Source organism: Hemiscyllium ocellatum, chromosome X (genome assembly GCF_020745735.1).
Source record: "Hemiscyllium ocellatum isolate sHemOce1 chromosome X, sHemOce1.pat.X.cur, whole genome shotgun sequence".
NCBI classification, from domain to species: Eukaryota; Metazoa; Chordata; class Chondrichthyes; order Orectolobiformes; family Hemiscylliidae; genus Hemiscyllium; species Hemiscyllium ocellatum.
Genome location: NC_083453.1, coordinates 8917990 through 8935007, shown reverse-complemented (window position 1 = coordinate 8935007; position 17018 = coordinate 8917990). Strand labels below are relative to the sequence as shown.

General features: G+C 45.3%; 1 protein-coding gene across 6 annotated transcripts in view; it reads left to right on the top strand.

The window, feature by feature from the left end:
- The window catches only part of LOC132805866 (R3H domain-containing protein 2), a 273216-nt gene that overhangs the window by 240510 nt on the left and 15688 nt on the right, over positions 1 to 17018 (top strand). For all 6 annotated transcript variants that reach the window (XM_060821189.1, XM_060821193.1, XM_060821191.1 and 3 more), the window contains 4 exons: positions 213 to 336; positions 2270 to 2427; positions 11194 to 11345; positions 15173 to 15273. In XM_060821189.1, coding sequence (XP_060677172.1) covers positions 213 to 336; positions 2270 to 2427; positions 11194 to 11345; positions 15173 to 15273 — 535 coding nt within the window. The remainder of the gene's footprint in view (positions 1 to 212; positions 337 to 2269; positions 2428 to 11193; positions 11346 to 15172; positions 15274 to 17018) is intronic.

Sequence of the window (17018 nt, the reverse complement as noted above, 5' to 3'; positions counted from 1 at the left end):
GAACCAGGAGGCCTGGGTTCAATTCCCAAAAATTCTGAACAGGTTGATCAGAAAACAGCTTCTGATAAGTTCTTCATCACATCACAATGACCTCAGGGCCCTGTAACCTAAAGATGTGCCTACTGAATTTTGCAGAAATGCTACACTGTGTTGCAATGTCTTGGCTTTACAGATTACCAACTAGTTTATTTTGTCCTTTTCTCTTTGAACAGATCCCTGTTTCTTATTATCCCCCTGGGCAGTACCAAAGCTCCAACCAGCAGTACCGGCCCCTCTCCCAGGTTCCATACAATTCTCAGCGCAGTCAACAGCTGCCTCAGCCAACACAACAAACAGGTTAGTGAAACATATTGCATTGCAGGCTTCAAGATTTTCGACAGTTCAGTTGACAGACATAAAATTGCCCTTTTATCACATGGAATGGTTTCTAAAATGGCCATGTTGATCTAGAAGTCAATGTCTTGAGATCATGTTACTCTTCAAATTCGTTGATATGTGTGTGTATAATCTGGAGTTGCTCTTCAGTCTTTGTATTTTGGTTGCATTTCAATCAAAATTAGTTTTCTTCCCTTTTAGCATTCTGCACACTGTGCTGTAGAGGTATTGCCTTTTTGCCATTTTGCAAGGAACAGTAATTTAGAACAAACTTCTTGTAAAACACTAGAAATGTTGTGGACGTCACTTTTATAGCATTGTTTGTTTAAACCGCAAGTTCATTATTTTAACCCATTGTGGAAGATATTCACACACCAGTATTTTAATCTGACTGACCTGTACAAGTTGCTGACATCTGTCCAGTTTTCTCTTGGTGTAAATATTTATTTAAAAATTAGCCACAATTGTTTCTTTAGATTTTTTTAAATTGAAATACAATATGTGTCAACCTCCAAAAATTGTTTGCAGTTTTCCACTTAGGCTTGTTGGACTCATGGTCATGTATTTAATGAACTTTTGGAGCAGTGGGTCCAGAGCAAATTAGAATAATAGCTCAGGCCAGTGTTGGTGGAAGACTACTGTGTTCAAGTCAGTGAAAAGGAGACTTGTTTTCACATCTCCCAATTGCAATAAGGAAGTTCTTTAGTAACTTGCTTCATTACTGCAATATAAACATTTGTTTCAATGTCTTAATGTGTAAACTCAAATTCCCTGACAGAAATTTCCCTGACTTGTTTGTTTTGCTGATATTGCAAACTTTTTGACTCTGGTATATTCCATAGTAATCTTGTAAATTGGCAGTGATTCTTCTAGAAATGCAAAATCGATATCTGAACATTTGCCCTGAAATATTGCACTTTTGAGCTTTAATGTTCAGATGCCTCTAATGGTCTAACTTGGTCACACATTCACGAATGGAAAATTTTGGTGCTTGTGCTGCACTTCATGCTCCGTTGTCAAACTCAGAACAGGCTTGAAAGACAATGAAGGAAATTTTTGACTTAATGGTTGGATGCAAAGCCAGCTTGTAGATTGGTCATTTCCACTGGGAAATCATGTAGTTTCTAGAACAGGCATCCAGCTTGTCTTGCCAGTTTTATACCCAGCTGGCAAGTTGGAAATCTCTCCTTGCTCCTCATCTATTCTTGATCATCTAGTGATTCCCATGGAGACCTCCTCTGATCATGTCTTTTTTTTTAAAAAGCTGCTGGTTTTCTTCCTTAAGTATAAGATTTCACAAGCCAGTTGCCTCTAATACCACATCCAAGTGCCATTGTTCAACATGTGAAAAATCACAAATGAGTACCATCTGCAGCAGCAGCACAGTTGAGCCAGAATCTCTTTCCACCTGAGTCTGCGCATGTATATGCAGTCATGCTCACTAGATAGCCAGAACCTTGGCTATTTTCTTACCAACTTTAACCCAGGAGTGCTGAGGCCAGTGATACCTTGGCAGAGAAAACTCTGAACACAGTCTGAGGATGAATCCTGTGACCTTCCTGATCTTATATCTCAGATACTAACTAAATCCACTGCACCATAGAGCAGCCTCCAAAATCTGCTTTAGAAACAAAAGGAGAAGTTTTAACTACTGGCACTGAGGTAGGAAGGCATGTGCAATATTTCAGAGCAAATGTACACTGTTCTTTGTAATATTTTGTCTCCTGCTATAAATTCATCCATCTAAGAAATGGGAGAATCCACCTTAATATGACAATAAAATTTCTTCCTGAGGTTCCTGACGCCACACACCTGCCTTCAGCTTTTGCTACTTGCCTTTATGTAAGCAACCACTGATCTAATTCTTACCTTGCTCTATTTTTCTGAAACATAGGTTTACAGGGTGTGATACCAAACCAGCAGCAGACCTACCAAGGGATGATAGGTGTACAACAACCCCAAACACCAGGCTTGATGAATAATCAGCGAAGCAATCTGGGAAACCAGATGCAAGGGATGATGGTCCAATACTCATCTGTTCCATCATATCAGGTAAGCAATTCAAAGAAATTTCATTTTAAAAAGTTAAATCACATTCATCACATTATTTGATGTTATTACACACATGGTGAAATATTGAAAACATTTGCTTACCACTGTACTGTACTTGCACTACTGAAATCTAAGAAACCGATATGTCATTGGAGTATATTTTATGAACAAAGTATTTATGACTGGTTCTGTGCATCTTAGTAACCCTTAAGCTATATTCCCTGTCCTCAACACAAGAAAGCATGAGGAGGGTCACCAGCATCTTTCTTGGTGAAGGGTTTTATATTTCTGATTGATTCAGCATGATGAATTGGTAGAAAGTACATTGCTGCACTTAGTGCTTTGATTTAAAAAAAGCAGGGAATCAGTGTCCCGTATTGATTAAACGGAGAGCCAGTGTCCCGTGTTGATTAAACGAGGAGCCAGTGTCCCGTGTTGATTAAACGGGGAGCCAGTGCCCCGTACTGATTAAATGGGGAGCCAGTGCCCCGTACTGATTAAACGGGGAGCCAGTGTCCCGTACTGATTAAACGGGGAGCCAGTGTCCCGTACTGATTAAACGGGGAGCCAGTGTCCCGTACTGATTAAACGGGGAGCCAGTGCCCCGTACTGATTAAACGGGGAGCCAGTGTCCCGTACTGATTAAACGGGGAGCCAGTGTCCCGTGTTGATTAAACGAGGAGCCAGTGCCCCGTACTGATTAAACGGGGAGCCAGTGTCCCGTACTGATTAAGCGGAGAGCCAGTGTCCCGTGTTGATTAAACGAGGAGCCAGTGTCCCGTGTTGATTAAACGGGGAGCCAGTGCCCCGTACTGATTAAACAGGGAGCCAGTGCCCCGTACTGATTAAACAGGGAGCCAGTGTCCCGTGTTGATTAAACGAGGAGCCAGTGTCCCGTACAGATTAAACGAGGAGCCAGTGCCCCGTGTTGATTAAACGGGGAGCCAGTGCCCCGTGTTAATTAAACGGGGAGCCAGTGCCCCGTGTTGATTAAACGGGGAGCCAGTGCCCCGTACTGATTAAACGGGGAGCCAGTGCCCCGTACTGATTAAACGGGGAGCCAGTGCCCCGTACTGATTAAACGGGGAGCCAGTGTCCCGTACTGATTAAACGGGGAGCCAGTGTCCCGTGTTGATTAAACGAGGAGCCAGTGCCCCGTACTGATTAAACGGGGAGCCAGTGTCCCGTACTGATTAAGCGGAGAGCCAGTGTCCCGTGTTGATTAAACGAGGAGCCAGTGTCCCGTGTTGATTAAACGGGGAGCAAGTGCCCCGTACTGATTAAACAGGGAGCCAGTGTTCCGTGTTGATTAAACGAGGAGCCAGTGTCCCGTACAGATTAAACGAGGAGCCAGTGCCCCGTGTTGATTAAACGAGGAGCCAGTGTCCCGTGTTGATTAAACGGGGAGCCAGTGCCCCGTACTGATTAAACGGGGAGCCAGTGCCCCGTACTGATTAAGCGGAGAGCCAGTGCCCCGTACTGATTAAACGAGGAGCCAGTGTCCGGTGTTGATTAAACGAGGAGCCAGTGTCCCGTGTTGATTAAACGGGGAGCCAGTGTCCCGTGTTGACTAAACGGGGAGCCAGTGTCCAGTGTTGACTAAACGAGGAGCCAGTGTCCCGTACTAATTAAACGGGGAGCCAGTGTCCCGTACTGATTAAGCGGAGTGCCAGTGTCTGGTGTCGATTAAACGAGGAGCCAGTGTTCCGTGTTGATTAAACGAGGAGCCAGTGTCTGGTGTTGATTAAACGAGGAGCCAGTGTCTGGTGTTGATTAAACGAGGAGCCAGTGTCCCGTGTTGATTAAACGAGGAGCCAGTGTCCCGTACTGATTAAACGGGGAGCCAGTGTCCCGTGTTGATTAAGCGGAGAGCCAGTGCCCCGTAATGATTAAACGGGGAGCCAGTGCCCCGTGTTGATTAAGCGGAGAGCCAGTGCCCCGTAATGATTAAACGGGGAGCCAGTGCCCCGTGTTGATTAAATGGGGAGCCAGTGTCCCGTACTGATTAAACGGGGAGCCAGTGCCCCGTGCAGATTAAACGAGGAGCCAGTGCCCCGTACTGATTAAACGGGGAGCCAGTGCCCCGTGTTGATTAAACGGGGAGCCAGTGTCCCCTACTGATTAAACGGGGAGCCAGTGTCCCCTACTGATTAAACGGGGAGCCAGTGTCCCGTGTTGATTAAACGAGGAACCAGTGTCCCGTGTTGATTAAACGAGGAGCCAGTGTCCGGTGTTGATTAAACGAGGAGCCAGTGTCCCGTGTTGATTAAACGAGGAGCCAGTGCCCCGTACTGATTAAACGGGGAGCCAGTGCCCCGTGTTGATTAAACGGGGAGCCAGTGCCCCGTGTTGATTAAACGGGGAGCCAGTGCCCCGTACTGATTAAACGGGGAGCCAGTGTCCCGTGTTGATTAAACGGGGAGCCAGTGTCCCGTGTTGATTAAACGGGGAGCCAGTGCCCCGTACTGATTAAACGGGGAGCCAGTGCCCCGTGTTGATTAAACGGGGAGCCAGTGTCCCATACTGATTAAACGGGGAGCCAGTGTCCCATACTGATTAAACGGGGAGCCAGTGTCCCGTGTTGATTAAACGGGGAGCCAGTGCCCCGTGTTGATTAAACGGGGAGCCAGTGTCCTATACTGATTAAACGGGGAGCCAGTGTCCCGTGTTGATTAAACGGGGAGCCAGTGTCCCGTACTGATTAAACGGGGAGCCAGTGTCCCGTACTGATTAAACGGGGAGCCAGTGTCCCGTACTGATTAAACGGGGAGCCAGTGTCCCGTGTTGATTAAACGGGGAGCCAGTGTCCCGTGTTGATTAAACGGAGAGCCAGTGTCCCGTGTTGATTAAACGGGGAGCCAGTGCCCAGTACTGATTAAGCGGAGAGCCAGTGTCCTGTACTGATTAAACGGGGAGCCAGTGCCCCGTGTTGATTAAACGGGGAGCCAGTGCCCTGTGTTGATTAAACGGGGAGCCAGTGCCCCGTGTTGATTAAACAGGGAGCCAGTGTCCCGTGTTGATTAAACGGGGAGCCAGTGCCCCGTTTTGATTAAACGGGGAGCCAGTGTCCCGTACTGATTAAACGGGGAGCCAGTGTCCCGTACTGATTAAGCGGGGAGCCAGTGTCCCGTGTTGATTAAACGGGGAGCCAGTGTCCCGTGTTGATTAAACGGGGAGCCAGTGCCCCGTACTGATTAAACGGGGAGCCAGTGCCCCGTGTTGATTAAACGGGGAGCCAGTGTCCCGTGTTGATTAAACGGGGAGCCAGTGTCCCGTGTTGATTAAACGGGGAGCCAGTGCCCCGTACTGATTAAGCGGAGAGCCAGTGCCCCGTGTTGATTAAACGGGGAGCCAGTGCCCCGTGTTGATTAAACGGGGAGCCAGTGTCCCGTGTTGATTAAACGGGGAGCCAGTGCCCCGTACTGATTAAACGGGGAGCCAGTGCCCCGTACTGATTAAACGGGGAGCCAGTGCCCCGTACTGATTAAGCGGAGAGCCAGTGCCCCGTACTGATTAAACGAGGAGCCAGTGTCCGGTGTTGATTAAACGAGGAGCCAGTGTCCCGTGTTGATTAAACGGGGAGCCAGTGTCCCGTGTTGACTAAACGGGGAGCCAGTGTCCAGTGTTGACTAAACGAGGAGCCAGTGTCCCGTACTAATTAAACGGGGAGCCAGTGTCCCGTACTGATTAAGCGGAGAGCCAGTGTCTGGTGTCGATTAAACGAGGAGCCAGTGTTCCGTGTTGATTAAACGAGGAGCCAGTGTCTGGTGTTGATTAAACGAGGAGCCAGTGTCTGGTGTTGATTAAACGAGGAGCCAGTGTCCCGTGTTGATTAAACGAGGAGCCAGTGTCCCGTACTGATTAAACGGGGAGCCAGTGTCCCGTGTTGATTAAGCGGAGAGCCAGTGCCCCGTAATGATTAAACGGGGAGCCAGTGCCCCGTGTTGATTAAGCGGAGAGCCAGTGCCCCGTAATGATTAAACGGGGAGCCAGTGTCCCGTACTGATTAAACGGGGAGCCAGTGCCCCGTGCAGATTAAACGAGGAGCCAGTGTCCCGTGTTGATTAAACGAGGAGCCAGTGCCCCGTACTGATTAAACGGGGAGCCAGTGCCCCGTGTTGATTAAACGGGGAGCCAGTGCCCCGTGTTGATTAAACGGGGAGCCAGTGCCCCGTACTGATTAAACGGGGAGCCAGTGTCCCGTGTTGATTAAACGGGGAGCCAGTGTCCCGTGTTGATTAAACGGGGAGCCAGTGCCCCGTACTGATTAAACGGGGAGCCAGTGCCCCGTGTTGATTAAACGGGGAGCCAGTGTCCCATACTGATTAAACGGGGAGCCAGTGTCCCGTGTTGATTAAACGGGGAGCCAGTGCCCCGTACTGATTAAACGGGGAGCCAATGTCCCGTGTTGATTAAACGGGGAGCCAGTGTCCCGTGTTGATTAAACGGAGAGCCAGTGTCCCGTGTTCATTAAACGGGGAGCCAGTGCCCCGTACTGATTAAGCGGAGAGCCAGTGTCCTGTACTGATTAAGCGGAGAGCCAGTGTCCTGTACTGATTAAACGGGGAGCCAGTGTCCCGTGTTGATTAAACGGAGAGCCAGTGTCCCGTGTTGATTAAACGGAGAGCCAGTGTCCCGTGTTGATTAAACGGAGAGCCAGTGTCCCGTGTTGATTAAACGGGGAGCCAGTGCCCAGTACTGATTAAGCGGAGAGCCAGTGTCCTGTACTGATTAAACGGGGAGCCAGTGCCCCGTGTTGATTAAACGGGGAGCCAGTGCCCTGTGTTGATTAAACGGAGAGCCAGTGTCCCGTGTTGATTAAACGGGGAGCGGTGCCCAGTACTGATTAAGCGGAGAGCCAGTGTCCTGTACTGATTAAACGGGGAGCCAGTGCCCCGTGTTGATTAAACGGGGAGCCAGTGCCCTGTGTTGATTAAACGGGGAGCCAGTGCCCCGTGTTGATTAAACAGGGAGCCAGTGTCCCGTGTTGATTAAACGGGGAGCCAGTGCCCCGTTTTGATTAAACGGGGAGCCAGTGTCCCGTACTGATTAAACGGGGAGCCAGTGTCCCGTACTGATTAAGCGGGGAGCCAGTGTCCCGTGTTGATTAAACGGGGAGCCAGTGCCCCGTACTGATTAAACGGGGAGCCAGTGCCCCGTGTTGATTAAACGGGGAGCCAGTGCCCCGTGTTGATTAAACGGGGAGCCAGTGTCCCGTGTTGATTAAACGGGGAGCCAGTGCCCCGTACTGATTAAGCGGAGAGCCAGTGCCCCGTGTTGATTAAACGGGGAGCCAGTGCCCCGTGTTGATTAAACGGGGAGCCAGTGCCCCGTGTTGATTAAACGGGGAGCCAGTGTCCCGTGTTGATTAAACGGGGAGCCAGTGTCCCGTGTTGATTAAACGGGGAGCCAGTGTCCCGTGTTGATTAAACGGGGAGCCAGTGTCCCGTACTGATTAAACGGGGAGCCAGTGCCCCGTGTTGATTAAACGGGGAGCCAGTGCCCCGTGTTGATTAAACGGGGAGCCAGTGTCCCGTGTTGATTAAACGGGGAGCCAGTGCCCCGTACTGATTAAACGGGGAGCCAGTGCCCCGTACTGATTAAACGGGGAGCCAGTGTCCCGTACTGATTAAACGAGGAGCCAGTGTCCCGTGTTGATTAAACGGGGAGCCAGTGCCCCGTACTGATTAAACGAGGAGCCAGTGCCCCGTACTGATTAAACGAGGAGCCAGTGCCCCGTGTTGATTAAACGGGGAGCCAGTGCCCCGTACTGATTAAACGGGGAGCCAGTGCCCCGTACTGATTAAACGGGGAGCCAGTGCCCCGTACTGATTAAACGAGGAGCCAGTGTCCCGTACTGATTAAACGGGGAGCCAGTGCCCCGTGTTGATTAAACGAGGAGCCAGTGTCCCGTACTGATTAAACGGGGAGCCAGTGCCCCGTGTTGATTAAACGGGGAGCCAGTGCCCCGTGTTGATTAAACGAGGAGCCAGTGTCCTCTATCTGCTTTATCCTTTGCTTTTGCCAACAAAATGTTATTAAAATTCCAAATGCTAGTGGTATATACGGAAACCTATATTCAATTTAGTATTTGCAAAACCTTTTCAATGGTGAAAGTAGCTGTTTGTGGCCTGTTAGAGTCTCCTGGTCAAATAGACTGTGCATCTCGGCCATGACCTCCCTTCCCAACTTCATTCTCAATAATCTGTTCAAAACAAACATACGTTTTTTCAAAAGTAATTTTGACCTGTAGATATTTCATGTTATATTGGGTTCATTTTATTTCTGTGTGCATCATCAGTATTTGTTGAGGCTAGTTTAGGAAGAGAACGGACTCATCTCAGTTCTTGCACATCAGTTGTTTATAGGGGAGTGTGAGACATTGGGGAAGGAACAATGGTTTGGTTTTGCATTCACTCTTTATTGAATGTTCATGTTAGTGTCCAGTGTTGTACTCCCCATTCAGTGGAATGGGACTGAACTTGGAGGTTCAGCTGGCTCTCTGTTCTATGCATTATGAAAGATGTCATTCAAGATCGTTGAGTGGATCTTCAAAATGTTGCCAGTGAGCTCAGAGCTTTGTAGGGACTCTCTTCGTTTCCACCCTGAGTTGGACACATAGGAACATAGAAATTAGGAGCAGGAGAAGGTAACTCAGCCCTTCAAGCCTACTCTGCCATTTCACATGGTCATGGCTGATTTTATCCTGGTCTCAACTCTACTCTCCTGCCAGCTCCCCATAGCCCTTTGTCCTGCTTTTCATTATATCTATTTCTTTTTTGAATTTGTAGATTGATTCTGTCCCACTTTGAGGTAGTGAGCTCCACAGATACACAACCCTCAGAGAGAAGGAGTTTCTCCACATCTCAGTTCTGAACCTACCTCCACTCAGTCTATATCTATGATGTCTTATTCGAGACTGTCCAACAAGGGGGACCATCTGTTCAATGTCCATCCTATCAATCCCCTTTAGCATTTTCTATACCTCAATCAGATCCCACCTCCTTTTTCTGAACTCCAGTGAGTAGAAGCCAAGGCTATTCAACTGCTCCTTGTACAACAGCTCTTTTGTCCTTGGCATCAACCTGGTGGACCACCTCTGAGTTGCCCTCAGTGCCACCACATCCTCCTTCAATTAAGGAGACCAAAACTGGACACAATATTCAGATGTGCACTCGTCAACGCCTTATATAATTGTAGCAACACTTCTTTACTTTTATAATCCAGTCCTTTGCAACAAATACCAGGATTCCATTTGCCTTATTACACACTGCACCTGCATACTTTCTGCAATTCATACACACAGACATCCCGATCCCTCTGCACTGATGCACTTTGAATCTGTTTCCCATTTAAATAATAATTTGCCTTTTTATGTTTCTGGCTAAAATGGACAACCTCGCATTTATCCACATTAAAGCAAAAATAGGAAGTACACCCACTGTTAGAGAAGGTTGTAGCTCTTTCAGTTCCCACAAAGTCAGAAGTCACAGAACACCAGGTTATTGTCTAACAGGTTTATTTGAGATCCACAAGCTTTCAGAGCGCTGCTTCACTTGGTGGACTATAGCCTGGTATCATGTGACTTCCCGAAACCTCGATTTTACTGCTCCTCGGATGCTGCCTGAACTGCTGTGCTTTTCCAGCATCACTGATCCAGAATCTGGTTTCCAGCATCTGCAGTCATTGTTTTTACCTTCTAACTTTGTCCATCCCAGTCCAACACTGGCACCTCCACATCATCAGCTCCCACAGGAGAGGAGATGTGAGCCACATTAAACTCTATCTGCCAGATTCTGGACTGTTCTCCAAGCCTATCAATATCCATCTCTAAATTTTTTTATCTCCTCATTGTTGCCTGCTTTCCCACATATTTTGTATTATCGGCAAATATTGCTGTGTTGCACTCTGTCCCTGCTTGCAGGTCATTTATATTGTGTAGATTGTAAGTAGTAGAAGTCTGAGAATTGAACCCTGTGGCACCCCACTAGTTACAGTTCACCATCCAGGAATGGGACACACATCAGGTGGTACTGACACTGTCCATTTGGCTCCTCATTTTCTTAACTTGACAAACTGACCTCGCTCCCCCAGGCCCTTACTACTTCATTGCTCCAGTTCTGGTCCTGAGCCTCCATGCAAGCTGCCATTCTCCTGCTCCTCTCTCTTGTGCTGTAGAGTGAAACACTAAAAACTGCTGACCTTGCGAACAATTGAATAAAACTGACAGCTCACTCATTTTGAGCGGACTGTGAGCCAGGTACTACAGGATTCGCATTCACCGCTGACCTTATTAAAAATGACTACACGTTGATGAATATTCAAGATATGAAAATGTATTACAAGTAGGAATCTGCCACAGACTGATGGTACAGCTCAAAACAAACCCATCACTGAGTTTATCTCTGCGTCTCAATCCATCATCAATAAATCAAAATTTCTCATCCTGCCAGATTAATTATCCCCAGGCACCAGCCTTCCAACTTGAAAGCTCCATAAAAGCCCCCCTTTAGTTTTCTGCAAGATTCTGCCATACCTGCTGAGTGTTTGCAGTACTTTCTGTTTTTAGTTCAGATCTCTAGTGTCCACAGTATATTTTTTCTCTTTTGTTTTAGTGCTTATTCTAGCTGATTGGAGGAATTGGTTCTTTATTTCTCATTTATTGATGGAAGCAAACAGCTTCAAAGCCTTGTTTTAAGTTTTTGGATAGTCAACCCAGAAATGGTTTATTTTTCTCTGTCTCTCAATTGATCTGTTATTATACAGGTGCCAATGTCCAGTGATTCTCAAGTAGTTGTACAGCAGACCTACCAGCAACCTGTCATGGTACCTAGTCAGTCTGTCCAGGGAACATTACCTGCCGGAGGAGTGCCAGTATATTACAGCGTAATTCCACCATCCCAGCAAAATAGCACAAGGTAAGAGACTGTTACATCATCAATGCATCTAGTTAAGAGATCTTGTTTTAGAAAGCACAGTGTCACACAATTTCCACTCTAATTTTGAATCTGTGTAATCTACAATCACAATGACTTTGGGGAAGTACTTTGAATGTGACCATTTCTCTTACACTGCAGTGTAACTTCTGTATTTATTAATGAAGTAAAGCTGATCAGCAGAGAGCTTCTGCAGTAGTGCCTGGGAATTAAAGCTAACTAAGCCCTCAGTGAATGGCGAAGGAATGGTAAGAGATATAAACGTAGACTCCTTGCAGCAAAAATGCACAAGGACCAGCGCAACAAAGCATTTTGTATAGAATGCAGCAGCTCCATAAACAGACCGTTCCAAAACCAGATAAATGCCACCGAGGCGCTGCAGGTAGAAGGGTGCTCATTCTGCTGAAGCCCTGCACTCAACTGTTCTAGATGGTTATCCAAGCAATCACAAGTGTCGTGACCAGCTTTGCAGTTGTAGAGGACCAAGCCTACAGTTCAGTTCAACTTGATGAAAAGCGAAGCATTCCCCACCTCCCCCCACCCCCACCCTCAAACAAGCCTAACATAGCTTTTGCTACTAGCAGCAAGAAAGTGAATCTTTCCTGTCTAGCACAGTGTAACCCTCTCACAAGCACATGACCGCAGCATGTTTAGGATGTATCTCAATTTGAATGTGTGATGCTTGGCCTATTGAAAGTGAGTTCTACTAAGTAATTTGGAGTTCATTCTTGAAGGTTCATTCAGTGCAGATGATCTTACCGGAGTGATTTACCCACTGATGGTGAAATTCAACTGCTTTAATCATCTAAATTCTCATTACTCCTTGTGTACTCTACCAGCACTATGTAAACATGCCATATGTAAATGCAAATTCTTGTGACGTGTACTTTTTCTTCAGATACCATACAGTCCTTGTGAAGATTTCTCCCGAAGATATCAAAACTATTTTTGGATCTAGTCTGTGCTTTTCTTGAAATGTGCCCAGGGGCACATACAAAGCGTTAGCTCATGAACTAGTGTTGGCTAAGCAATGGAGATGCTCCCCTCATCGCAGGTTCAAATCTCAGTTTGAACAACATAACTTAGCCAAATCACATGTTCTGAGGAGCAGAGGGGTAGTGTGATGACAGAATGAATGTGGTCCTGATCTTGCCAATTGAAGGAATTTAATTGAGATATGGAAAAGCAATAAAGGGCAACATAACATTGGAAAAACATAAAAGCGTTTACATAAAGACTTGCTTCAAGTGTCTCATAATTATTATCCTTGTGTGTGATTTTGTTTTTGAGAGTGCGAGGAAATCTCCTGTGATGTTGGTCACAAGTGTTCCTGGACCTGAACTGTCCTGTTTAATTCTTACTAGTTCCAATTCAGCATGAATGCAACAGCAGTTCGCGCATCGCTGTAATGCAGCAACTTTACTGCAGCAATATATCATGACTGATGAGGTAAAAATATTGCACACCGTACTCATGCTGGCATGGTAATTTTTTTATCAGCCATTTTATAAAACTTACTGCATCTTAAACTATTATTTTCCTGCAGCATGTGCAGTAGAATTTATAGATTTTAAGATAGCATAAGCAGTCACCCTCCCCACCCATCCCAACTTCCCCATCTACATGCCGTGTCCATTGACAATGTTATTACAGGCATGAGGTCAGCTTCTGTGTGTACACCGATGATACCCCAGCTCCATTTTCCCACCACGTCTCTCAATGTATCCACTGCCTCCTCCTGCACCTTGAATTGTTTTTGTTGAGCAACATGTTACTCTCAGTAAGCACTGAAAAATTGTAGCCATTCTCTTTGGTCTCGCCAGAAATTTTGTAGACGTCAATCCAACCCCTCTCTTCAGTTACAGTCCCAGACTGCAACCTCTGCATCCTATTCAGTCCTGAATTACTTGTTCATCTCTGGCCCTCCCTAGCTCATACGCTGCTGAAAGCCTTATTCACACTGTTGTCACCTACAAGGTCAAATACTTCTAATATTTTCCTGGCTAGTTTTCTTATCTTCTTAAATTTCAGTTTATCTAAACCTTGTATTCTATCGTGTGCCAGTGCCACTCTACCTTTATGCTTGCCTGCCCCACCCCCTCAACATTAGCTTCTGCCTCCCAATCTCTCCGATTTAAAAGTCTTCTCTTTCTGCTTAGTTTTCTTCATGGCTTTCTCCAGACCAATTTTTATAGCCTACTGCAGTTCCAAAGCTCCAATGCATTTTCCATTTCTCTGGTTTTGGCCTCTTGTGCATTTCCCGTGCCCGACCTCCTTTGCCCCACCGTGTAGACTTGGCTTTAACTACCTAGGTTCCATGTTTGAAAGTTTCTTCCCTAAATCCATTTGTCTCTCCATCTCTCCTGTTTTAAGACACTTCTTGAAACTAACTTGACCAAGATTTTGGTCTGCCCTTCTCTATAAAACCCTTTCTTTAACTTTTTTGTTTGATTGTTCTTCTGGCAAGCATTTTGGGATTTCTTTTAACAGTAACATGCAAGTTTTTTTATTTCCTCCTCAAAACTTTTGCTGCATTACCTCAGTTATTTGCATGATAAACAAACAAGGCAGGCAAATATTTCATCATGCTTTTTTGGCTCTTGCTGAAGCTAATGTGAATGGAATCCTGCAGCAGATATATCTGTACGTTCTCAAGTCTATAATGATCGGTGAATTAGGTAGTGGTCATTTGCTGTAGTCTGGTTCTAGCTGACAGGTGCCACAATGTCCAAAGTGTCTCAAACATTCCCCTTTCTTCAAGCTCTCGCACAAACATCAGGGCCTATTAAGGAGACAGGACGACATTGTCACTTCCTTTTTTTTATTTAACAACCTGTTTAGTTTTAGTTCAGTTTAGCACTTAGTATTTTCTTCCTCCTAATCCAACTTAAGTTATGATTGGAAAATGTTGTCTTGTCTGATATGAAATGGCTTGCCTTGATTGATGCTCTCTGGACGTTATAATTTCACAGGAAAAGAGTGAAAACCACAAATCCCACGATGCAGCTCTTCTCACAGATGTACACTTGCATGTCACTGGTTTTTCCATCAATGTTTTTCTGCGCCCTGCTCGGAGCACATTCTTGTCTGAAGTTCTGCAGGAGTTGGTGAAAAACCAACTCCTGTAATGCATCTCTCTTGCTGACAGAATCTCTGCGTCGTAAATGGCAGCCCCCAGCATCTGAGGTGCAATTTGTAATTCAGGCCCTAGGCAATAAAGCTGCTGAGAGGAACTTGCTGCGCACCCTTTCTATCATTAAGCAATTAATTTAATAGGTAAGTTTAGTGAACTTTTATTCCCAAATTCCTTTTGGGGTTATTCCATAGATATTATTGCTAGCTATATGAAGTGAAGAGTGAACAAGGTAGCTGAAAACAGTGTGAAAAAATGACTCTGGATTTATTTGATTGCTCTTGTGGCACATGCTAGTTCATTAAAAGTGACATTGGGAAAAAAAATTGAGGAATTTAATTGCTTGGTTTTCTGCTGGTTACTTGTTCCTCATTGGAATTTTTTTTTACTCCATTTGTTCATAGTTATTCAATTATATTTTTGGTAACTTTAACAGATAAGTGGTTATTTGAGCGAGCTGTGGGCTTTTTTTGTGCCGCTATGCACATGTGACGCTTTGTAGGTGTGATGCTCTGAGGTGTGACACATTTAAAGTGTGACTCCTCGGAGGCCACACTTTCAGGTGTGACACTACGCACACGCGCTAGATGCAAAACTTTTAATTATATAAATTTGTGTGAGTTGATCTGTGTAATAGCTGCTGTGTATAAAACTAAACTGGGCAAAACTTTTTCAGCCAATCGGTTGGATTCCTTCAGCCACCTGGTCCAGAGCAGTACCAGATGCCTCAGTCTCCCTCTCCTTGTAACCCAGCGCAAATGCAGCAACAATATACAGGTTAGTGCAAATTTACTCTCGCACATGTTCAGATTAGCACATACCAACTTGGCAAAGCATCAGCAGCTTTCAGTTGCTCGCATTTTGACAGGGCATCTGTGAAAGGCATGTATGTGCTCCTAATTTCTCCGGTCCTATTTATACTAAGCATAATTGGCTGAACAAAAAGCATGATTTATACAATGGGCTGTTTTTCTGGTCTGATTTTGGCTGCAAAAGCAAAATTTATGATTAATTGAAAGTCAGGAAGAAATGCATTTGCGATGAGTCAAAATGGTCGAGGTTAGAATAGTTTTCTGGCTGAAATGCCAATTCAGAGCAATCCATTAGTTTAGAAAATTAGTTTGGGAGGAAAGACCCAGCTATCAGGCTCAGGCTGTGGCTCTTAAGTTGCGTGATTTTATAATGGAGTGTTTTAAGCTGTACTTCCTGTCATTACTACGCGAACAGACAGTTCAAAGGGTAATGAAAATCTGATGACAACAAACAAACATGGGTAGGTTTCAAAAAAAACCTGACAGATTACATATCCCTGAAGTCAAAGATTAAAGTCTCAATATTAACTCCTGTCTACTAATGATTGATGGATAGACCACAGAGCAATAAACTAAGTAAACTGATAATAGAAATCCTGTTGTGAAGTTCATTTGGGCCTCCATGTCTCTGGGCTGCTGGATTCTTCAGCTTCCCCCATACTCTTCCTCCCTCAGCATAACTATCAGACCTAAGCTACTGCTTGTGCAATTAAAGGGTGAAGAACTGCTTGTACAGCAGAATTTTGCTAATCTAGAGATAGCTGTGGCAAGAGAAATTATTTCTGAGTTGAGAGATCCAAAATGTTTGCATCCCTACTTCAAATAATGCAGATAGATAGTTTTCTGCTAAGCTAGCTCCAGTGACAAAAAAAGAACTGTGGATGCTGAAAATCAAGAAGTATAAATAGAAGTTGCTAAAGAAACTCAGCAAGTATGTGTGGAGAGAGAGAGAGAAAAACAGTTAAGGTTTCGGGTCCGATGAAGTCTAAAGAAAAGTCACAGGACCCGAAACATTAACTCAGGTCACAGTTGCCAGATCCACTGAGTTTTTCCAGCACTTGGCTTCAATGACAATTAGTTGCTCTGATGTAGAGGAATACTGCATTTATATTGAAATAATATACAAGCAAAGCAAAGCTTCTAAAAAGAGGTTTCTGAGGAAGTAAACCAAGAGTTTTACAGTGCTGTGGGTAGTTAATTGGGCTGCCAGAGAATAAGACTGCATAAATCAAATGGCACACTTTTGGGTGGAACTAAGAGTCACTGAACAAAATTGAGGGGCAAACTGTGTATATATTTATGGTTACCAGGAATGTTTCACAACTGACCCTAACTTAGAAGAAGTGAGTTTGACTCTTTCTGAAGCAGTCCTGTGGTATTGTGTGGCATTCCTTACATATCCAGATGGTTACAGCTTCAAAATATTAGGGTCTGCCTGTTGCATTAACCAGGCTTCTCACAGTAGGAGTGGGTGACTGAGAAAGGTGTTTCAGAGGCAGTTCTCGCCTCTCCCTCATGGCAATCATTCAGGTTGTGGAGAAGTTCACAAGGTAGACGGTGTACACCCTTTCTGCTAATTGCTACTCTGAAGTATGCAGTAGAACTTTGTTTGGCAATAAAGAGGGAAAGGGCAGAATTCTATTTTCATAGAATTGAGTTCCTTTGGATTTTTCCTGAAAAGGTGAATATTCCTGAATACAGTATAAAATA